This window comes from Propithecus coquereli, unplaced genomic scaffold (assembly GCF_000956105.1).
Source record: "Propithecus coquereli isolate 6110/MARCELLA unplaced genomic scaffold, Pcoq_1.0 Scaffold263, whole genome shotgun sequence".
In the NCBI taxonomy this organism is placed as follows: Eukaryota; Metazoa; Chordata; class Mammalia; order Primates; family Indriidae; genus Propithecus; species Propithecus coquereli.
Window position 1 is genome coordinate 1,597,012 of NW_012148208.1, and position 25,619 is coordinate 1,622,630.

The 25,619-nt window shown below is 32.9% G+C and overlaps 1 protein-coding gene across 1 annotated transcript in view; it reads left to right on the forward strand.

The window, feature by feature from the left end:
* The window catches only part of USP25 (ubiquitin specific peptidase 25), a 173,247-nt gene that overhangs the window by 96,815 nt on the left and 50,813 nt on the right, over positions 1-25,619 (forward strand). The window contains exons 10-17 of the mRNA XM_012647362.1: positions 2,388-2,536; positions 8,389-8,516; positions 8,890-8,985; positions 10,310-10,471; positions 11,164-11,387; positions 14,293-14,363; positions 15,049-15,277; positions 16,652-16,852. Of these exons, the coding sequence (XP_012502816.1) occupies positions 2,388-2,536; positions 8,389-8,516; positions 8,890-8,985; positions 10,310-10,471; positions 11,164-11,387; positions 14,293-14,363; positions 15,049-15,277; positions 16,652-16,852 (1,260 nt within the window). The remainder of the gene's footprint in view (positions 1-2,387; positions 2,537-8,388; positions 8,517-8,889; positions 8,986-10,309; positions 10,472-11,163; positions 11,388-14,292; positions 14,364-15,048; positions 15,278-16,651; positions 16,853-25,619) is intronic.

Genomic DNA, 25,619 nt, shown 5'->3' on the forward strand with positions numbered 1-25,619 from the left:
CCATACCTGACACATACTTGTCTTGTATAATACTATCTTCTCTCTCATTTTCTGCAATAACTATTTTCATCTTTCCCACTTATGCAAATCTAACTTCTTTGTCTCTTCATTCTCTATGAAACATCTTACCTTAGATTTCATAGATTTACTGTGAAATTAATGAAACTTAATCATAGATCCTGTCCAAGGCTCTCAATCATTTTATATTTGTACTTTTGTATCTTATTTTTTAAAAATTATGTCCGCAAATATATGAGCCTCAGGTTCCACAATCTAGATCGGTTGCTGCCTCCACTGTATTCTTTTTATCCATCTGTCCAGGTAATAGAGGAATTATCCCGTTTATATCAAAGGACTATTCTTTATATATGCTCAGAATTCTATCCCTTCATGATTTTACTCAGACCTTCCTCCATTATCTTTTTTTGTTTTGTTTTGTTTTCTGTATCTTCAGCTTCTCCTTCTCCACTGTCTTTCTCATCAATCTTTAGACATGGTCTGGTATCTCAAACATCTTAAAAATAAAAAAAAATTATTCCTTCCTGTATTATTTTTCAGTTAATACCCTCACTTTTTATTCCTATTTAGAGGTAAGCCCCTTTGAAGAGAGGAGTTGGTTTCATCTGCTTACTCCCTATTTGTTTAACCATCCTCACTTTAAGTTCTGGTTTCAGAACTCATCTCAAAGGTTATTTCTAAGGTTATTAATTCCCTACATTTGGTCAAATCCATTAGATCCCTTTCCATTTCCATATTGAATTCTTATTAACTATTAATGCTGATTATTCTCTTTCCCTCTTCCTTTTTCCCATTGTTTCATTAAAAACACACTTCTCTGGCTTCTGTGACACCATATTCTCATAGGTTTCTTTTCCTGTCTCTGTGGGTACTTCTTAGAAATAATATTTATCCTCTCTTCTTCTTGAGTATAAAGGTAGGAGATCCTTGGGACTTGGCTTATCCCTTTTCCTCTTCCCGTGTCAATCCCCTGGGTAACCTGTCAATAAGCCAGCAATTCTCCAGCAATTTATATCTTCAGACCAGATTATTTAATCTTAGTTATAGACTCATATCCAACTCTCTTCTTAAATTGAAATCTCCTGGGCCATTCTGAACCAATGATTTCCACTGCTACCTCAAAATAAAAGAAAAAGAATTTTCTATTTTTCCTTCAGTGGCACTGTTCTCAGTACAAAAAGTTAACCCGGTTGTTTGTGCTAGAAATCTGACTATTGTTCTTGATACCTTCCTTGCTCGTCTGTCTCCCATCCTGACTATGAGCCAGTCAGTCAGGTCCTGTTGGTGCTACCTGTGTGTGTGTATGTGTGTGTGTGTGTGTGTATAAAAATGTATGTGTCTAATTTTATGTGGTTTTGTGCATTTTTACTGTTAATTCCTTAATCAACGCTACCTTTATTTCTGGATGGATTTTGTGATAGAGTCTCCTAATGGACTACCACCCACTTCACACAGAAGCCATAAAGGTGTTTCAGAGACGTAAATCTGATCCTGTTATTCCTAGATTTAACTGTTCAGTGACTTTCAGTTATATCCAAATGTAGTGAAAAAAAAAAAACATTCTTTTTTTTGTTTGTGTTTTATTTAAATAGATTTAGGGGGTACAAGTGGGTTATTGTCACATGGAAAAAAAATTCTTAACAGGACTTCAAGACCTTGTAAAATTTTACCCCCTGCCAGACTTTTAATGGTGATCTCTTCCTTACTCCCCCAAGCTACACTGACCTTCCTTTATAATAGTTCCTAAACATGTTAAGTTCTTTGCTGCCTTAAAGTCTTTGTCATGGTGTTCCTTGGCCAAGAATACACCACAGCCCCCAATACACTGGCCTGTGTCATTCCCAGCTTAAATGTAGAACTCTTCCTTACTCTCTCCTCCACCATCTAAGACTAAGTTAGCTCCCATTTTTATACCTTATTACAGCACTGTCTCATCACACCTTTCTTAACACTTATAATAATAAATGATTATTTGTTTATATGTTCAGTTAATGTGCATAATGTCTTCCTTCCAGATGAGGATGAGGATTTCCTCAACTCAAGGACCGTATCTCTCTTGTCCACTGCTATATATATATTCCCAGTGTTTAGGACAATGTCTTGCTCTTAGAAGGTGTTTCTTGCAAGAATAAATATATATATATATGTGTGCATATAATTACATGTGTGTGTATCATAAATATCTATGGCTAGGTGTGAATGTATTAGTGTACATGTATAAACCAATAGGAAAATTATGCTTAACTCACTATTTTCAGGAACATAGTGTTATAGTTTTTAGGTTCAGGAGAGAATCCATATATACACCTACTTTTAGTAGTTAAAAGGACATATTGAGGAACATTAATTAATGTTCCCTCTTCTCATAGGTAAAAAGTTTGAAAACACTGAAATGTTTGGTCAGTACCCACTTCAGGTCAATGGGTTCAAAGATCTGCATGAGTGCCTAGAAGCTGCAATGATCGAAGGAGAAATTGAATCTTTACATTCAGAGAATTCAGGAAAATCAGGTCAAGAGGTGAGTTTAACATTTTCAGTGGTCTTTTTTTATCTCCAGGCCTTTCTTAAAATGCTATAAAGCATAATTTAAAGTTCTGATTTATATAGCTACCTAGTAATTGAGAGAATACTCAGAAAATATATTTGGATTTAATTATGGTATCTTAGACATATTCAGGAAACTTGTATTGTCAATATGGTCTATAATCCATGTTAAATTGTCTTTTAAACAATTTATCTTGAAATCTTTTGTTAAAATACTTCCAGGACATTGTTCAGTCTTTTTAGACTTTTCAATCAAGGTGCCAGCCATTAGTAGCATGCTAGTCCTGGAAATAAAGAAGAAAAACACTGACATTAGGGTGGATTTTTATATAGGTTTATGTTATTTATATCAAATATTGTTGGCATTTGTTTAGATCTATATAGGCAATGCCAAATTTCTTGTAGAATTGCTGTGTTATTGCATAAAGTCATATAGAAGAAAGAACTTGATTTCTCAAGAAAGAAATAATTTAAAAAAATATTGCAAGCTTATTTATCTAGCTCCATTGATCTCTTTCTATCCATCTCTGAGTCTTTATCCATCTGTCTAGCTGCATTTGTGTTTGTGTTCATCCGTGTATTTATCTCTAAGGAAGTGTTGGCACCATAAGTAAGTAAAGGACAGATCTTGTGTGCCGAATCAGGCATTGTTAAGCAATTATTGATAGCTGTCTGGATGGTAAGCTCCATGCATGAAGGTAGGAATTTTTATCTGGGTCATTCACTACTATATCCGTAGTGGTAGTATGGTGACTGCATACATAATAAATATTTATTGAATGAATGGATGAAATATGTCCGTGCTTATCAAAAAAGTTCTTTGGTCTTTATACTGAGTAGTAGGTGCTTGATACTGTCTCTGTTTTCTGAAAAGACACTGGGTTCTTGTTTCTTTGAAAGTAAATTGCTTTTATCTAAATTGTTTTTTTTTTAAATAAACGATGTGATTAATCTTTTCCTGTTTCAGCTCCATCCTCAGTTCTTTCTCTTCCCTCGCATACCTAGACAAACAGATTTTTTTTTTTTTTTTACAAGGAAGATTGTTATGTGAAGTAGTTTCTCTCGCTACACCATAGATCATCTACTTCAGTGATTCTCAATAGATGCTGAGGCCGCACTTCAAAGCTGTCAAATCAGAGTCTAGGATAGGGATATGTGCATGGACAGAAGAGCTCCACAAGTGATTCTGATATAGACTTCTAATTAAGAATGTTTAAATTCAGCTTATTTATTTTATTGACTGGAAAACAGATCTCTAAAAATTGGAACCTTCACAAGATCCCACAATTGATCAGGAAAGCAGATCCCCTAAACTCTGATCTGTTTGCTGTTAAATAAAAGGATGATGGGCTGGAGTAGGTGGGCAGGGATGACATTTTCCTTATATTGTCAGAGTAGCTTTTAAGTGAAATACACTATGGCTTACTGATAAATAATCTTTCTCACATATTCCTAGCTTTTAAAAATTATTTATAAATTTTATAAAAATTATTTATCTTACATAGAATCTGAATTTCATTATTTATTTAAAAGATCTTGTTTTCGTCCTTCATCTTTTCATACTCTGAATGCCAATGCTAAAGGATGTATTTTCTGCCCAGGTTTTTCCGTCTAGCCTAAGGAATGTAATAGTCTGTCTTCTTTTCTGAATTTAGTGGTTTCTAAGGAATCTTAATAATAGCAGATTTGATTACCTGTGATTCGTATTACCAATTGTCTAGATTTACTGGAGACTATGGTTTCAGTAATAGTTAAACCTGGTTTAAGAGACTGTCATTGACTAGAGTATAATATCTTACAAGGTTTTAAAACAACATCTAAGTTATAGTCTTATTTCATTACATCCTTTAGAATAACTATTTTATTTCTTCTTGAGTCTCTATAAACCAATAAATAACACTGTAGGCTATTTCTAAATTGACATAATCCCTGATAATAACAGCTTTTCCCTCACACTATTACTTACTAAAAGATGTTGATTTTATTTTGGCACGGAAAACGTCTCTTTTGCTGAAACAGCTGTGGCCAACTAATACAGGAAGACCTCCAGTCTCCAGAATTGCCCAAGTTAAAACATCCAATGGGCTGTAACAGTTTAATTTTCTACAGTGATATACCAGGAGACAACTGAATAAATTAAAAATTATGTGCAATATAACTACTTAGAAAATATTTTTTAAATCATAAATTTTAATTAAATGGTATGCAATTTATAGATGACTCCGTCTTTCCAGGAAACTAGGAGGTATTTTTTGATTGCCTATTGGAGGAAAAAAATTTCAAATAGGAAATACTTCAATTCTTAGTATTCACTACTACTAATGTGTTGTATTAATACATTCTTTTAGACCATTGCTGTGCATATATAAGTATTTATATCTGTCTGTTCGTACTGTCCTGAGACTTACATTTTTCCCTCAGCAATATATCATGATTATCTTTCCATGACAGTATTCAGCTTTACATCAATCTTTTTAAAACTTGCATAAGGTCATTGTAGTCTGTATTTATAAATTTAAATTTATTTAATTCTCCCGTATGGCAGTAGTTAGACAAAGAATTATTTTGAAGAATACTTTTCTGTAAATACCCTTGAACATCTAGAAATGAAGTATAATGAGAAATAGAATCTTAGGGTCACAGGGCATACTCCTTTAAAATTGTCGGCACTTTCAGCTGGGTGTAGGGGCTCACACTTGTAATCCCAGCACTTTGGGAGGCCAAAAGGGGAGGCTTGCTTGGGGCCAGGAGTTCAAGATTAGCCTGGGCAACAGAGCAAAACTCTGTCTCAAAAAAAAAAAAAATAATAATAACAGCCACAGCTACTTGGGAAGGTGAGGCAGGAGGATGGTTTGAGCCCAGGAGTGTGAGGTTGCTGTGAGCTAGGCTGACGCCACGGTACTCTAGCCCGGGCAACACAGTGAGACTCTGTCTCAAAAAAAAAAAAAATAATAATAACAGCCACAGCTACTTGGGAAGGTGAGGCAGGAGGATGGTTTGAGCCCAGGAGTGTGAGGTTGCAGTGAGCTATACTAATGCCACTGCACTTCAGCATAGGTGACAGAGTGAAGAGACCCTGTCTCAAAAAAAATAATAATAAAATGAATAAATAAATAAATAAATAGGTACTTTCAGATTTCTCTTCACAAAATTGTATGAAGTAATATTAAAGTGTTAAAAGTTTCCCGAAGCTTTAAAAACTAAATTGGAGAAACTGTATCAATATTACCATATATATGTGTGTGTGTATATATATGTATATATATAAAAGTTATATGGGAAAAATCGATCTTTTAAAGTGAAAGGTCAAACGAATCAAGGCATTTAAATGACTGGAGCTAATTTTTGAATTGTAATAGGAAGTTTTTGCTTCTTGTGCTTAGTTTGCATCTTGACTTGCTTTGGTGTTCTGAGGGGATTTGAAATGATGGATGAGTTTTTTCTGTTTTTTCTGCACTTGTGTAATCTTCTCAAAAGCAAGGTATCTTAAACACTTTAATAGAAAAACCAGCTATTAAAAGTCATACAAATGATTTTTTTGTAAAAGATTAGATTTATAGAGTCATGATAAATTCTGGAGCACTTAATGCTGCCAATATGCGTTATGTAAATTCTTCATTCACTAACTGCAGAAAGTTATTCCTCCTGTAGGTTCATTATATAGTAATACAGTGAGAAAAATAATATGTTTAGAGATACAGAGAATAGCATAATTTTTACTTTTAATGACCTCTGTCTCGTATGCCAAGCATGGCATACGAGTTAGATTACAGAGAAGTATAGTTTTTTGTTGAATGGAAAGAAAAATTTTTGAAAGAAAAACTTTTCATGGTTTATACTATTTAAAATTCTAGTTATGTACTACTTTACTTCCAATCCAAACATTACAAAGCTAGACATACCATTAGTATTTTAAAAAATGAATTTACAGAATGTCTGGTTATCTTATCTTGTCCCCATCAGCTTTAGAATGAGAAAGTGAAACCTTCCACTCATGTGGAAGGAAAAACCTACCTGCCATCGTTGATAGAGGAAATATACTCATAGCAGAGACATATTACATAACATTTTTTGAACATCCTTTTGTTAAGGTATGGAAGCTATTTATATTTTCTGGACTTTTCATGGTCTACAGAATAGTATACCCCAGTTTGGGTCATTTTGTTTCTCCTGGCTATGGTAGATTCCCATGAATTAAAATATGTAATTATTTAATTTTAATGGTAACATTTAAAGTATTGCAATAAAATATGAAAGTATTAGTTCTTGAAATATACTTACTTGCTTGAGTGTCATTAAATGAAGTAGAGAATATTATCCAAAGGCATCAAAAGTTTTCTTTGTAATATGTCTGGGGTGTAATGTCTTAATTCTTAATAGCAATTTTGGATGTGGATTAGAGCTAACTCAAAAATTCTAGCCAGTGTTATGCGAGATCAAAAAAAATAAGCAAAATTTGCGCATCAAACTTTAAAACTGAAAAAGTGTTTCTGATGTTAGATCTTTCATAATTTTATTTCATTTTAGGTAATATCCATATAAAGAAATCCTAAAACCTTAATCTTAAGTAGAAGAGAACCTAAATCCAACTCAGGAAATCTCAGTTCATATAATCATTTGCATTTTGGGAGGGAGAAATAGTATTGAATAGCCATTTACTTTTTTTTGCTTTAATTAGAGAAAAGTGGCAAATTTCAAGATTCTGTCAAATTCTGTAAATATATTTGCCAGGTGTGTGTCATTCCTGTTTTTGGGATGTTCAAATTTAAATTAGTATACTCATAAATTATTGACAGATGCAGAGTGGCATTTTGTGGTACTTGCAGTTATCACGCACAGGGTAATGCATCAATTTCTTTTTAAAGTAGCACATTGCACAGCTTATAATAAGCACTTCTATATATTTGTTACACTATTTTACACTTATGTTATTTGTTGATTTACAAGTTTGTTAATTTTCCTTTCTCTTTAAATAATGTAGGAACTTGAGGCTGTTACATGGAAATAATTTTTCCTGTTTTTAGCATGAGAGTTGTGATCATTTATACTGTAAACATAGTTTCTTTTTTGACTGGGCACAGTGGCTCACACTCATAATCTTAGCACTTTGAGAGGCTAAGGTGGGACAGTAAGTTGAGGCCAGTAGTTCCAAGACCAGCCTGGCAACATAGCAAGACCCCATATCTAAAAAAAAAAAAAAAAAAAAAAAATTTAGCTGGACGTGGTGATGTGCACGTCTATAAGTCCTATCTACTTGGGAGGCTGAGGCAGAAGAATTGTTTGAGCCTAGGAGTTAGAGGTTGCAGTGAGCTGTGATCACGCCACTGCACATCAGCCTGGATGATAGAGTGAGACCCCATCTCTAAAAAAGTAAAAATAATTTTTTTTACTTTGAGTACTATTATTTTACAAGTTATTAATACTTTATCACAGTATTTTGACAGTGTTGTTGATTAAGTATAAGTACCATTTGACATAATATTGAAGAAGACTGAAGACTTGAGCTACTAAGTCATGATTTTAACCAGTGTCTTTTTCTTTCAGTTAGAAATTCTAAATGTAAAGAATTATGAAATAATTACAGTTGTTAGAAGAGTTTTCTCTTGCTTGATTGGGTGTTATACATACTCTTGGAATTTTCAAGAGGTGTGGAAGACTTTTAGGAAGAAGTAGAGTTTTAACTAACTTGTGTTCCAGTTATTTTTGGTGTCAGCATTGTCATGATGTGTATAAAAATGTCAGTATTAACATCCTATGCCTAAAATTGCAATGGGTGTAAACAGAAGGGTGATATTAAGGTTTTTTTGTTGTTTTGTTTTGTTTCAGCATTGGTTTACTGAATTACCACCTGTCTTAACATTTGAATTGTCAAGATTTGAATTTAATCAGGCATTGGGAAGACCAGAAAAAATTCACAACAAGTTGGAATTTCCCCAAGTTTTATATTTAGACAGGTATGGGTTGGTATACAGCATGATTTAGTCTTGAAATGGTTTATTAAGCAAGTGAACAATGTGTTTAGAGGAAAATTTTGGTTAATTTTCTTAGAATTAATCTTTACTTTTGTATGATACATCTAATACCATTTGTCAAGGAAAGTGGAGTTAACTCTTTATTGGAAAAATATAGTTACTGGGAATCATGTTATAAGAAAAAAATGAGATTATTTTTGTAATTTAAAATTGTGTCAGAATTTTAAAAAATACTATTTTGTGATATCTCATATCTTATAAAATTTTGAATGAATTGATTCGTTGTTATGATGTCTAGACTTAATATATCTACTTTTAAGATATTTGCTAATGATTGCTTTTTTTTCCTTGGTAGATACATGCACAGAAACAGAGAAATAACAAGAATTAAGAGGGAAGAGATCAAGAGACTCAAAGATTACCTCACAGTATTACAACAAAGACTAGAACGGTATTTTAACTTTTATGAAATTATGAGATAACTATAGGAAATCATGTAGTTAGTGACTGTCTAGATTTTTAAGTTGCTTTGAGTAATTTATAATTCTAGAAGTATATAATCATTCTGGATTAATGTTTTGCTTTGAATAGTATAGTTTGAGTTTTGTTAGAAACTAAAAATCTATAGTTGATTTGAGAACATTATTTTAGCATTTAAAATTAAATATCTCATTGTCAACAGGCAAGGCTCTTGGTGCTGAAAATAGAAAGTTAAATGAATCTGGTTTTGAGCTGTATTTTTGTATGAAACTATAGATCACTCTTGAGATTTCCATTAAATGAATGGAGCCAGGTGTGGTGGCACATGTCTGCAATCCCAGTGACTCAGAGGCTGAGGCAGGAGGATCACTTGAGTCCAAGGGTTTGAATCCAGCCTGGGCAACATAGTGAAACCCTGTCTCTAAAAAAAAAAAAAAAAATTTAAAGTTGTTAAAATGAGTGGAAGTTGAGTTTTTCTCCTTTACACAGAGGATATACTCTTGGAGGCCTACCAGGGCCTCACAGAAGCTTCATAAAGGAGGAAATTGGGTCAGGTATAAGATGGTATGTGAGGGGAGCCTAGAGTGCACATCTGTGTGTAGAGGGAGCAAATGCCATCCAGTACTGCCATGCGTGAATATAGTCTCACTATGATCTAGAGATTTGGATTATTTCTAAAAGAAGCCAGAATCTAGACAGTCAGATGTTCTGCAGGTTAGGCAAAAGTCTACATCCTGAAATGTGGCCTAACAGATCCAAGTTTGCAATCTCTGCTCTAATATGTATTTCCTTATTTTAGCATTCATTTGCAAATTAACAGCCTAAAACTTTTTGTACAAAATAATATATCTTATTATAATAATTTTTATTCTTAAAAAGTATCAGTAATCATTGAAAATGGTCAGTGGTAAAAGGTAAGAGGATAAATATGTCATTGTCTTGATCATGAGACCAGACGCCAGATCTAAAAATAAAAACAGTCTCAGGAGATGGTACTGTCGGTTTTCATCTTCCTATTGAGTTATAATTTAGAACAGCATTTAAAAATTGAACAGTATATGCACACATTCAGTCTTAATCAGCTTTGGTTTCCTTCCTTTGGAGAACATTTCATTTACTTTTTTCTTGACTATATTAATATATTCAGTTTTACCATCTTCATTTGAAAACAAATGAATTTTATTGTTGAAAAAGATTTATTGAAGTATTATATCATGTTTTATAAGAACTATTTAAAAAAACCCAAATGTTCTGTATATACAAATAAAAGCATTCATGCATGTTGTGGTTAACAGGTATTTAAGCTATGGTTCGGGTCCCAAACGGTTCCCCTTGGTAGATGTTCTGCAGTATGCCTTGGAGTTTGCCTCAAGTAAACCTGTTTGCACGTCTCCTGTTGATGATATTGATGCCAGTTCCCCTCCTACTAGCTCTGTACCATCACAGACATTACCAAGGTAAGTAGTCTTCTCCATGCCAGAGACAGCTATGTTCCCTGTGTTGTGGAATAATGTAATTGATGCCTTTAAAGAAGATTGTTTTAAATGCAGGTCTGGATTTACTTTAGCAAACTTGTAATAAGAGTAGATTCACTTGGAAGATTGTATTAATATATCTTTTGGTAGTTTTCTTATTTCATTATTTCAGTAGATTTTATGGTTATGGATTGAAATTTTAATCATTTTTTTCCTGTTCAGAATTACACTTTTGATTGTTTTGGTATGCGGTTATATAAGTTTCAACCTTTTATGATTCATGAAAATAATACTGTTAAATTAGAGGTTGTTTCTGTAATGTAAGCTGATAAGTGTTAGCAAGGGGAAAGTCCTTATAATTTCAGCATACATAAGATTTGTTGTTTTCTTAAATAGATTAAGCTGTTTTTACCCTTAAGCTACAATTCATTCTAAAGTAATTTAGTTCTTGTATATTAAGAATCTCATTAGGATATTAGATCAATCCACATATTTTTTTGAGATCTATTCCTTTGGAAATTGAGGAATAGATTAATCAATTAAAGAATAGATTAATAATAGATTAAGATCTTTTGCTTTTGAAAGCTGATTTAATGCTATGTGTTTGGCACTACTTTGTCCAGAGCTTCAGTTTTAAAGGTTAATAACAAATATTCTATGCTTTGAAAATGCAGCACAGCAGAACAACAGGGAACTCCTTCAGAACTGCCAAGCACATCACCTGCATCAGTTGCTGCCATTTCATCAAGATCCGTAATACACAAACCATTCACTCAGTCCCGAATACCTCCAGATTTGCCCATGCATCCAGCACCAAGGCACATAACAGAAGAAGAACTTTCTGTGCTAGAAAGCTGTTTACATCGCTGGAGGACAGAAATAGAAAATGACACCAGAGGTAAGAAGCCTCTCATAGAATAGCTACTGTAACCTCAGATAGATATGTATAACGTTATAATAAAATTGAGAAGGAAAATTACCTCTGGATTCATATTTAAATATTATAGTCATTTTTATTCTAGAAAAGGGTTTATGTAAGATAAAGTAGTCTTGCTTCTCATTTTTATAATCTTAACATCAGATTCACAAGGACGAAAAGATTTTCCCTGGATTGCTTAGCTGATTAATGACATAGCAGATGGTCTGATTTTCTAGTTTAGTGGTCTAAATTTATAGCAAACTGATACTAACAGCTACTCCATTGGTGAAATGTCATACCACATCAAAGTTTGTACATATCAATTGTGTACTTAACCTAATATTTGTACAACAATGAAATTTAAGTGATTAAAAAAAATCCTTTAGGCTTAAGAATTAGAATTGTGAATTTTAATTTTTAATCTGATCTAACAGAGATTTCTAAATATGATTTATGAACTCAGTGCCAGTCTGTAACAGAGTTTTTACTGGCATGCTGCAAAATAAGAAAAATAAGGACAGTGCTCTGTGGGGTGTGCGTGTGTGTGATGTGTATGTGTTAAGTTGCCATCTGTTCTTTCTTGGAAGGAACTCTCCTTTATTCTATTCTATCCTTTATTACTTTATTCAGAACAAGTTTGTCTGAACTTAATCTTCTTTCTACTTTTCTGTTTAAATGTACTTTTCAAAAAAGTGAAGTGGCGTTAATATTTTATGGTAGATTTTGTTTATTATATTTTTTCCTTACATGTCAAAATATCATATCCTATTATCTCCCAATTTTATGCTAATCTATTGACCTACAAAAAAAGGAAAGTGTAGGAACTGTTTTATACTACATGATTGGAATTATATTGAACAGTTACTGATGGTTGGATTTTTTATGACCAATTTGACTCTTTATAAAGTATATGTGAATAAAGAGTAGTCCTAATTTAATAGGGAGTACATAGGGCATGATGGTGACTAACAATTAGCATTAGTAGCTAATTAGTAAAGATTTTCTTAGTATTTTTCATATATAAGGAAAACTTTTATGTTAATATTTGAACTCATTAACAAACATTAATTAAGCACATAGTATTTAGCAAACACTGTGGTGGATAGATGTTGAATAATTTTCTACTGGGCATGGCAGATTGTTTTTATAAGACTATGTTTAAAAGAGTGGAAGCTAGGAAGCTTTTCACACCTAGGTAGTGGCACTGAGGGAAGAAAGAAATGACTGTATTTAAAATACTCTTTGGAGACAACTAACAAATGTGGACCTTTAACTAGAGGTGAGAGAGGGAGAAATCAGGAATGATTCCTTAGTTTGTGGTGGTATGAATAACTAAATAGAATGCACTTTGGAAAAAGACCTACTGGGTAAGCAGGTTCCCTTGGGGAAGGAAGTAGGAATATAATGAGTTTAATTTTGGCAATTTTAAACTTGAGCTTGAGGGACATTCACGTGATAAGGTTTTGTATATATAATACTATGGATCAGGAAAGAAGAGATATTTGCTTGCTTTCTTTCACCCCTTACTGATATTAGCTGTTAGCATTATTTTTTAAACTATTATGTAATATTCCAACATATGGGTATGATATAATTTATTTAATTTTCATATTGATATTCTCTGCAAATAGTGCTAGCCTTCTGTATACATATTTGTATACTTCTGTAAGTAGGATATATTCTTAAAAATTGCCATTTTTTTTGGTCCAAAGTGTGTATAGTTTAAATGTTGACTATTTTAAAATTATCTTTCCAAAACATTACACGATTTTGCTCCCACTAACTGTATATGAAGGAGCCTGTCTCCTAATATCCTCCCTATCCCCTGGTACTTTTTAATCTGTGGTAGCCTGATAGTTGAAAAAATGATATTCAATATCTTGATTTGCATTTCCTTAATTGTGAGTGAAGTTGGGTATTTTCTGTAAATTTCTTGTTTGTGACATTTGCCCATTTTTTATATTGAATCATTTGTCTTTTTCTTATTGCTTAGTAGAAAGCTGAATGAATTGTGGATATTAACTTTTAGTATATGGTATATGCTGCAAATATTATTTTCCCAATTTGCCGTTTGATTTTCTTTATGTTCGTTTTTGTTTGTTTTGTTTTTATAATGTAGAGTTTTTAAAAAAAAAAAAAATGTTTTGGGTGGGGAGGTCTTATCTTTTCCTTTATCGTTACTGGATTTTCTCTCAGGTTTAAACTGATCTTTCCCCACTGCAGTTACTTATATTTTCTTGTAGTCAAGGTTCTTTCTTAATTCAACAACTTCACAGTATGATGTGGTGATAGTATAATTTACTCCTTTCCCTATTGACAGATACTTAGATTATCTCCAGTTTTTTTTTAATTATTATGGACAATATTGCTGTGAACATCCCTATCTCTGGATAATTTTGTAGGATTGTTTTCTGTTAGAAGTATTAATAGAAATAATTAATGATAGGAGTCCCATAATTTTATTTCCATTGGTGGTTATAGTGAATTTTTATTTAATTGCATATATATACAAGATACGTGGTAAAGTTATTTTATTTCATTCTTAAGTTCACATGTTTTAGAGCAATATGTAAATAGGGTTTAGCTTTTTCATCGAAACCTTCCTTTATAGATGTGAACAATGTTCAATTTTACTGACTCTGTACATTTTCTGAATAATTCATATTTGTTTTGGTTTTTACTATGCATTTGTGCTATATCTTTTATTAAGAACTATATTTCATTTTATACGGACTTCAAATAGTAATGTTTTTAAGAGCAGTTTTAGGAAATTTTCTTTATTCCTCTAACGTGTTTATAGAAAAACCTTTAGTCTCATATATTTTATAAGTCTCAATAGAAACACAGTTGATATTAATCATTAAATGACACCTTATATCCTTAGATTTGCAGGAAAGCATATCCAGAATTCATCGAACAATTGAGCTAATGTACTCTGACAAATCTATGATCCAAGTAAGTGAAATTCTGAGCTAGTAATCATTGTCAAAACTATTTACATATATTAATTTATCTTTATATTATTTATCTTAACCTACTTCTTCCTTACATCCGTTATAAAATTTGTCAATAAAATTACCCCCATTCAGATGGACTGTCATACTGTATTTATTGCTTACCCTTTTTATTCTTTTATAATAAAATTGATCAAGATTTTACAAAAGGCCTTAAGATTTTTAAAAATGTCCTATGAGAGAAAATATATGGTTATTGAAGGATATTCAGATTTGGAAAGAAACTCTAGGGCTCAATATCATTTTAACTTCTGGTACATATTATATAATCCGTTTTGTTAGCCATCAATTTGTAATTGTTAATTAGACAAATCATGTACTATATATAAAACTATTTACTGTAAGTTCTTTATTCAAAAGAAATAAATAGGACAACAGATTTTCAAAGTTTCAAAAATTGTCTTTTTATCTACACAACTATCTACATATCGTCAGCATATTTAGCCTCCCTCTTTTTGTTTTCAATTTTGTGGTTTAATGTTTTCAAAATTTTAATCCCAGACAGTGTTCTCTTGTTAAAAAAAAGTGCTTGCATGGTTTCCTCTAAACAGGTTGTTTGTAGATTTTAAGGAATGTGGTATAATAGACTATGTAATTATAGTGTAACTCTTCTTTTTCACATTTAGGTTCCTTATCGCTTACATGCTGTTTTAGTTCATGAAGGCCAAGCTAATGCTGGACACTACTGGGCATACATTTTTGATCATCATGAAAGCAGGTGGATGAAGTACAATGATATTGCTGTGACAAAATCATCCTGGGAAGAGCTAGTGAGGGATTCTTTTGGTGGTTATAGAAATGCCAGTGCCTACTGTTTAATGTATATAAATGATAAGGCACAATTCTTAATACAAGGTAAGAATATGAAATATATAGGGTAGTATATATTTTTAAATAAATAGCCCTTTTATGTGACTCTGGTCTGTGGTGTGATTAGTTAAGTATAATTCATTCAGAGGGTGGTAGTTATGATTAGAGAGTACTACTGGGTTGTTATAAGTGAGAAAGCTGAATCAAAAAGTAATGTGACCAGGGTTGAGAATTGGCATATATTTTGTACTCAAAGTTAATGATTAATGTAAATCTAACCTTTTTTCCCCTTGCTAAAAACCCTTTAGGGACTGCATCCACATCTTGACTCATATTTAAACTCCTTAGCTATCATGTAAGGCCTCTGTTTTCTGGCCTCTATCTCTCCAGCTTCATTCATCACCAATGCCCACTTCAAACTTTGTATACTTTACTGGTATTTGAATTTCTTGCTGTATTCTGCTCACATCAAACCATTTCACACATTTATATCTGTATGTTCTTATGTGTTTTATTTTTTGCCAATAATATTTTTTCTTTTTTCTTTTGCTTAATTCTTGCTCATCTGTCAAGATTCAGTTCAGATGTCATCTCCTCTGCAAAGTTTTTCTTGATCTGCCAAAACTTTCTCTCCTTATGTTCTCATAGAATATCTCTGTTGGGCATTTATTGTGTGTTGGAATTATATGTTGACTCATCTTGCACACTTCACTCTGATCTGCTCAAAGCCAGGGAACATGTTATACTATATCTCAATTTTTTTATTTCTGATATTCTGATACATGCTTTGCATATAGAAAACAATAAAGATTTGTTAAAACTGATGATTTTACATTTAACAATTCAGCAGAACTAGCTAGGCAGTCCATTTATGACTAAAAAGGTAAAGTTTATCTTTTGTGTGTGTAGTAGAAGTTGAGTAACTTCTAAATATTATTTATATAATGTAAAAAATCTTGCTATATTGATTAACTTTTATAATTGCATATTTATTTTTATGACTATCCTTAACTGCTTCAGCTGAAAAACAATTTTAGTTCTGTTTCGAGCTTAAGAAAGTTATCAGTTACTCTTATTTTGAAAAATTTTACTTCATAAGTAATCAGATATCTAGTATTTTCCTATAATAGCAAAAGTACTGCTATATATCATTGTTAGAGTAGCAAAAAATTTTGACTTTATATCTTGTCTCATTTCTATTCTTCAGATAAAAGAAACAGAACATTACCTATCATGGATTATCAAATATTTATATCATTGTTTTTCTGAACAATTTGAGTTTTTAAAATAGATTATATTCATTTGCTAAACAGTAATAATTCATAATTAATAGTTTAAATCCCACTGCATTCTATTTTGAGCTTTGTATTTTTCCTTTAATTCTTAATTTTATATTAGTTTTTGAAATATGTTTTGCAGAGGAGTTTAATAAAGAAACTGGACAGGCTCTTGTTGGAATAGAAACTTTACCACCGGATTTGAGAGATTTTGTTGAGGAAGACAACCAGCGATTTGAAAAAGAACTAGAAGAATGGGATGCACAACTTGCCCAGAAAGCGTTGCAGGAAAAGCTTTTAGCATCTCAGAAATTGAGGGAGTCAGAGTCTTCTGTGACAACAGGTTTGTCCATTTTTATTGTTGTATTTTATTATCATTATTATTATATCTATTTGTTATAAAAATAGGATATGCTCATTAGGGGAAAATATAGTTATCTTAAAGTATGAAGAAGTCATTAGAAATCATCTGAAATTCTATCACTCAAAGAGTACTACAGGTAACAATTTAGTTTACCTCTTTGCCAGATACCAGTGTATTCATATATACCTTTTTCAAAGACAAATGAGATAATTCAGTTGACCCTGCATACTTTGAATGGGCTTGACTTCTTGGCAGGAAGCAGGAAAAGCTCTGAAATCAATAAGCAACCTAAACCAATTCACTAAAGCCATTAAGGGAATGAACTCTAGTAATTTCAAGTTTGAGCAAAATACTACTACTGGTATATTCGTATATATTTTGAGTAATGGTAAATAGCACCATTACTATGAAATATTTTATTTGATTTTTTAAAATTCTTAGGATTTAAAACAAAATAAGCCAAAACTAAATATTTAATGTATTACAGGTAAAAAAAAGTTTATAGATCTGAAAAACAGATAAATGTATAAAAATATAAATATTAAAAAATACCATTCTAAAGTAAACTCTTAGCTGATGAATTCAATAGACTATTCAAAGTAAACACTACATAAAAATGAAGAAAATATATTCTAGCAAAATTGAAAATAGAATTTCTTTTGATCTCTTTTTTTATTTTTATTTTTTTTAAAGATTAATTTTATCATTTCTGAGTTGCAAATATATTTTAGGGCAACATGTTTCCTGCTGTAGAAAAAGCACTATCTCGCTATACTAGTCGGGGAAATGAGAAGCTATAAATTAAACCCAGATACTGTTTTCAAACTCATTTGTCTCTTTTTTTACATAACTCTAAGAGGATCCTTTTGAATAACCTTTTTTTTTTTTTTTTTTGGCAATGTCTGTATGTTTTGTTTTTATTTTTTGAGGAAGTATTTCTGGTTTTCATTTGTTTAATTTGACCTTATATAGACAGATTTCCTTGCAACTTTGCTTAGGTGAGTTTCAACATTATCATTTGAACTTTAGAAGGAATTATTCTTTCAATAGAAGATTTTTTATAGTACCTCTATGGTATTGTGACTAATGTAGACTTATTTTCATATAGATTGAATTGTTATTGATTTTGATCAATAACAGGAAGAGGAAAATAATTTAGAATTTTCAAAAGGCCAAGAAAATGGTATTATACCAACATTTTGATACTTAAATGTCATGCAGTCTACCTGAATATCACCATTGTAGTGGCTAGTGAGCTCTGCCATTATGCAGGACTGCACTTTTTCCCTACATATTCAGGGCTACTACGTAGAACAGGTGAAGCTCTGGATCTACAACAATGTAGTTTCTGTAGATAGCAAGAGGTTTCTGAGCTCAAATTGCAGTGTAGTAACTCTATTATATAGTTCCTTTCATTTCTGAGCCAGTTCCATCCCTCTGTGATTTCATCCTTTGTTTTCTGTACGTATCTTTCTCAAATCACTCCCTAGAACTTGCCCCAAGATGGAGCTACTCTGTTATTCTTCCCTTAATATTTTGGTGCTCCATTCACATGTAACTATTCTTATCTTATTATTAGTGGGAAGAAGGGTCTGCATAATTTGTATAAATGGTAGTGGTACCTAAACACGCACAGTTGAATCCTTAATTCATTGGTTAGGCTCCAACTTTATTGTTGGCTCAGGTAGCTATATCTTGTCATACCAGAATAGTCTATATAACCCCCTTCTCTTCATTTTGTCTATTTCTCATAAGGTTTTCCAATTCAGAATTAACACATTTTATTTCTACTTAGTCAAACTACTACATATTCCCCACTGATGTTCCTATTTGATAAGGACTTGCCTTGTCCCACCCACCCTTTACATTTGTCATCTTATTTTCTCTGTCTATAAAAAGGCCATATCTGTATACCCTACACTCTTTTTCTATGATCATTACTTCTCACCATACACTTTCCATGCTATTTTGTAATTTTAAAAAATTCAGTACTAGGTATTGGGCATGTATTTTCATGTCCCTTTTTACCATGTAAAATAAACTTGAAAAGAATGCAAATATGTTTCTGAGAGGAACCACAATAACTAAAAGATAAAGAGATGGAAATAGTCAATTCACATATAGCTATTATGATAATTCTCTTCCAGACTAGATATTTAGAAAATACTGGCAATATTAGCTCAGTAGGAAACATTGTGTCCTCTATAGAATTGATGAAAATACACACTTTGTTTAAGTTAGTAGAAATAGAATGTGCCAAGTCTATAAATTTGGAGAGAGAGATTATTGTTTAAAAGATTGGTTTCTATTGCTGTATTATCTTTGATATTATATTAAGAATATTATGCTTTTTTGCAGGGGAGTTTCACATATCACAATTAAATGAGGCTAATGTTTCATTAGAATCATTCATCCCCTGTCATTAGTAGAGAAATTTTATTTTAATGTCCATGCTACCATCTTCCCATTCTCTTCATAGTTTTCAAAGTAAATAATTTGTTTAACTTGGTATGATACTTCCAGGATCTCAAAGTGAACCTATGTTTAAAGTCTCTGAGGTGTGCACTTGGATTATGAGTGACTAGTGGAAGTAATACAAGGAAATCTTGTTCATAAAATCCAGCAGAGTGATTTTTCCTTCCCTCCCTGTAAAATCTTCTCAGTAAAACTGTAACATAATAACCATTAAAATCCAATTTCTACTAAGCGATATTCCAAATAAGAAAATTGATTGATATAGTATTAATCAAGTTAGTATTTGTTCCTCTTCTGCTAATATGTGATCCAGAAATGCATGTGTATCAATTCTTCAGCACCATTCTTTGCATACTAACAATGAAGTAAGCAATAATGATGAGAAAATATTATTTGGTCCATTTCATACTATGTCCTTAAACCTGCTTATTGTAAAGGAAAACTTAGCTGAATACTTCTTTTTAGATTTCTAGAGAACAGTTCTTCACTATGAGTGTATACATGAGAATAACCAGGAGGATTTTTCTGAGTATAAACAGCATATCCCACCTGAGACTTACTGAAATCAAGATCTCTGGAGAAAGGATCCAAAATATGTATTTTTAAAAAGATCTTCAGATAATTCTGAGGTGTACCTCTGGTTAAGCAACATGACTCTCAGCTAGAGGTTCTTACAACACAATATAAGCACACTCAGATTTTTTAAAAAGCTGAAATAAGAAAATAAAGGTAGAAAAAAAAATAAGATAAAAGTGGTTAAGATTGGTATGAAATACATTCCAAATTTGTGTGGAGGTGGCAGGCTGAGTTGGCTCTGGGACTTCTTTACGAACACTGTCTTCAAGTTAAAAATAAGCTGATATTCTAGGAAAGTACAATAGGTTCCTCAGAGTAAGACCTGGTAGGATGAACAATAGTCTCAGTATTCTGAGGATCCTTGAAAGCAGGGTCTAGGTGATGTTCTTATTTGTACCTCCTGCATCTAGTATAATAAATCACATGGTAAATGTCCCTTGAATGTTTTCTAAATTGAATTTATTTCCTAGGGAATTTCCAATAATGAGTTTACTAGGGGTAATCCTCAGTGTAGGGGCTACAAGACTTTACGGTATAACCTAAACAATTATAGAGTAGGGAGGCAGGCTAAAAATGTGTGATGAAGATATAGCTCTCTGTTCTGGATAAATTTTAGGTTTAACTCTGGTTGCTAAACCTCTGTTTCCCATACCCTTGAGATTCTGTTTGGAGTGGGGCCCAGGAATCTGAAGTCTTAAAAGTTCCACCAGTGCTTTTATGCAGCTAGCTTAGCATGGTTCTTTATAGGCTCTTTTAGGCAATCATTGATTTTAAATACATTTCTAGAACAGAATGGACTGTGTGTCTCTCAAGCAATCCTCTTTAAATGTTTTTCAATGTGAATGTAGTAAGTATGACTCATTAGTAAGTCAAGGTAGTAAATACTTCTGAAAGATATCTGAAATGTTGGTCTTGTTTTTATAGTTGATTAAAAGCAGATTCTTATGCTATAATAGAAAGCCAGTTCTCTTCTTAAAATATTGAATACCATAGCAAGGGAATAAAGCAACCCAAACTCCCCTGAGTCCCTTACTTCAATTTGAACGTGAACCAAAGGAGCAGGCTCAGAGTACCCTCAGAATTGGTTGGGTCTTCTATAATAGCCAGAAGGTAAATGAAGTCCCTACATTATGCAACATAGAGCATGGCTTGAAAATCTCTCATGTGGAGGCTAGTCATTTGAAAATCTCAGTGAAACACCCATAGAACAAATAAATGACCCAAAAGGTACTCTAGGTACAGGGATATTATATACCTGTATAGAAAACTGGTTGTTCATGGTGAAATGAGCACACTTAGGAGCTTGTAGCTGTAGGTAGGGAACCAAGGTAGACTTCCAGGAATTAAGTAAGTGGTATGAAAGTAATCACTGTCTTCCAAGTTGTAGCTTGAACAATACATTAAACTAAGGGGCCAATTAGTATATAAAGTGCCAATTGGGACAGAAAGTAGATGAAGAAATCAGCATGGTCTTTATTTATTATAAAGTTTCTACCATTTATACAGGCCACCAGTGATGAGATTTTTTACATGGTTAGAGATTAAATAAAAATCATCTTTTGTATTTATTTGGTAAAAGCCAAACTTTTTGTCCTGCTGTTGTTCTTAAGAAGAAATAGAAATTGCTTAAATGTATGGTAGGGTATTAGTTCTATGAGCCCGGCATACAGAACAGCACAATCTAACCAGTAAAAATTATATTGACATGAAAAATGTTTGTTATTTGAGTTAAAAACAATAAATATATAATAATTTTTTTTTGTTTAAAAATATTGGTAGGTAGGTAAAGTCTGGAAATATATAATACCAGAAAGTATCAGTAGTGCTTATCTTTGATAGCAGAAAGAGCTTTTACTTTTTGTCATTTTACTCATTTGTTTGTTCTAGTAAACATGTTTTTACTCTTTTGGTTTGAGAAAATAAGGACAAAAATCTCTTTTCTTTTTCATGAAGATCTACTATTTTAATCTGATTGCCTTATAATTCTTCCAAGATTACTTCCCTATGAGTAGCCTATGTTTCATCTAAATCAGACTACTCACTATTTTTCTTGAATGCAGGAAGGAAATTTTCCTGTCGTCATGGCATTGCTCATGAAGTATCCTTCATCTTAAAAATGTTCTTTTACCATCAACATTCATGAATTGTCCATTCTTTAAGATTTTCCTCATATCCCAAAGTTTTTATGAATTCCCTTCAGTGTACTTCTGTAGCAACTATTATCTTTTTCCCCTCAATCCCAGTCTATTCTTATTACCAAATTTATCATAATCCTCTTTATTGTACTTATATTTTGGTTTACTTACCAGTGTAGCAGCTCATTTATAGCAGGGATTTTATTAATCTTTTATCTGTCCTTACATTACCTTTGTATATGCTATTCCTTCTACCTGTAATCTTCTCCTTTCTCATCTTCACAATAATCCTCTCCATAAATTCTTCAATACTCAGTTCAGTTGGTATCTCTTGTAGAAAGTCTTTCTTAACATGCAGCGTTATCTCAAGTGTGTATATTGGGTCCATAGTGCTTTTATAGAACCTTGTGCATAAGTCTGTTATTAGATTTCACACAGTGTGTTATAATAAAGTATATGTTTATATGATTTTACTGAGAGTTCCTTAAAATGAGTGAAGCATGTAAATTTTTATTGTTTTCACATTTTTAATACTTAATACAGTACTGAAAATGGCACAGGCTTGATAAACTTTTTGGGAATGTAGTTTTTGTTTCCAATCTCCTAGGATGTCAAATGGTTGTAGGTTCATTTACCATGACTACAACACCACTCAAATAAGTTTCCTAGGGGTATATATACAGGGAAAACTCCAGAGAAAATAGTTCTGTATGACATTTAGGCAAAACCATTCAGTATTATTGATAAGGTTTTTGGATTCAAAACCCTATGTAGAAGGAAACCTTGGCCTTGGCTACCTAAGGTGGATTTGACTTGTATTGATCGGATGAAATTACTCTTGCTTCTGAGGACTTACTTTACATAGACTCCAGCTTTCAATGGGTTAGACCAATGTCAGACCATAAAATTGCATTAAGCTCACATCCTAATGTCAACCCTTGACATTATCTACTATGGTGAGGAGAGACAAAGAAGTAGCAAACACAAGGAAAATTTTATCAGCAAGAACTAACTTTCTTCTGTTAAGCTTAAAGCGGCTGGCTTAAGCTACCTGTCATGAAATCTCATGAAGCAAAATTGCTGCTAAGCAGAAACGCCTAAGATTTCTTTACCTTATCTATCATGCAGGGGCTCTGAAGGAATATTACAGTCCAAAATCAGGAAATATAAATATGAGGACATTTAACTTCTTTTAATTTGTGTCCCTTTTCACATACATTGTAAGTATTCCTACTTCTGGTTTTCCTTATCATAGTACATTTTACCTCCTTCATCTCCTAGTTATGCATGCCAAAATCTTGGAGTTGTCTTTATGTGCAGTCTTCAAATCTTTGTGTCCAAAGTACATCTTGAATCTAGCCAATTCTGTCTACTTTTGTTGGTGTCTCTGTTATCCAAAAGCACAATCAGTTCTTTCCCGTATTATTCTAATACCTTCACTAACCTCTAGTTTTGCTTTCTTCTCTAATCCATTCTTCACAATATAGCCAGGATAATTTTTTAAAACTTGCCATGTTACCATTTAAAAACTTTATTCACTTCCTGTTGCCCTCAAAACGTTTACATGACTCAAAGGCCATTAATGCTTTTGCCTCTACCTGCATCATCTCTTGCCATATCTCTACTAGTATACTGTAGTCCAGCCATGGACTTTTTTTTTTTCTTTTCTTTCTTTCCAGGGTCTCATTGTGTTGCCCAGGGTGGAGACTGCAACCTCCAACCCCTGTACTCAAGCAATTTTCCTCCCTCAGCCTCCCAAGTAGCTAGGACTACAGGCATGGGCCACTGTACCCAGCTGATTTTAAAAAACCTTTTTTAGAAACGGGGTCTTGCTATATTGCCCAGGCTGATCTTGAGCTCCTGGCCTCAAGCAATCCTTTCTCCTTGGCTTCCCGAAGTGTTGGGATTACAGGTGTGAGCCATCACACCCAGCCCCTTGTTTTTTTTTTTTTCTTTGACTCTAGCTCATATTCACTACGTGTACTCTTCATTCTTCCATCTGTCAAAACAACCCATTCATCCTTCAGCTTAAAGGTCACTTTATTTCATAACCTAAATTGCTCATACCATCCCCACCCCAATTTTATTCCTAAAATGTGTTCTCATAATATTGTCAAAATTGATATGTGTGATTATTTGGTCAGTGACTTTCTCCATAAGTTGTAAGCTTCATGGAGGGAGAGACTGGCTGCTTTGTCAGACCTGGAGTCTGACAGTGCCTAGCTTAGTGCCTGGCACATAGATGCTTTATTAAGATTTTTTGGATAAATGAATGATCATGCGTGTACATTGAAATTGTAGTACTTTTGAAATAGTTTCACTTTGGAGGTTTTTTAAAATTAATGAAATGTTGGAGAGGATGACGGTAATCCTGTTGTGTCCCAGCAGGTAGTTGAGCAAGGACTCCCTTAACCAGTCCCGCTAACATTGTGCAGCATTTTAGTGTATGTTTTTATTCCCATATTCATTCATTAACTTAGTTATTCATTTGCTCCATTAGATTATGTACCTATTATTTGCTAGGCATTGAGGAATTAGCTATACTGAAGGGAGATAACATCCCTGCTCTTGAGATTCTTATAGACTAGCAGGGGATATGGGCTTTAACCAAATACAACGATAAAGTCATAATTGCAGTAAATGATATTTAAAAGGAAAATATAAGTTACTCTAGAGCAGTAGTTCTCAAGTGGGAGTGATTTTTGTCTTCCAAGGGACATTTGACTATACTGGAGACATTTCTGGTTGTCACACCTTGTGGGGGGCAGTACTACTGGCATTCAGTGGGTAGGTGTTGGGATCGATAGGACTGTGCTCCACACCAAAGAATTATCCAGACCAAAATCTCAATGGTACTGAGGCTGAGAAATCCTGCTCTAGGAGTTGGGTAATCAGTAGTACTTCCATATGGAAATTGTATTTAAGTAAAATTGTGAGTGGAAGTTACTGATGGGGAGAGTAAGAAAGTGGATGAACATATAGGCAGAGGGAAGAATATGTGGAAAGATCCAAAAATATACCCTTCCCTCAGTGTATTAGAAAAGCTGTGAAAAAGTGGCCCTTTTTGAGGAGAAGGCAAAGGACACAAAGTAACGTTGGAGAGATAGGCAGAGACCCACTGATGTAGAGCTTTATAGATTGTGTAGAGATTTTGGAGTTCTCTGTGAAAGACCCTATGGACATTCATTGTAAGTTGTTGGATATGTGAGTCTGGAGCTCTAAAAATAGGTGGGAATTGAAGATATAACTTTGACAGTTCTCACATGGATGGTATTTGAAATCATTTTATATTGATAGCAGTTTGCCAAATTGTAGTTGCTTTTCTTCAGGCAACACCCAACTACCAGGGCAGATTGATAAAAGGTAGAAGGTTAGGTTCATTTAGGGTTAGGGTTTTGTTAGGAAGGTGTGAGATAGGATACTGTGGCCAGAGAAAAATAGCTACTGTGCTGTTGGTGGAAAGTCAGCCCAGGATTGCTGTATGAGCCAAATTCTTAATTTGGTAAGATGCTGGCAATTTTCCAAAATGAGATTTTGGTATTTCTAATGGCAGAAAATGT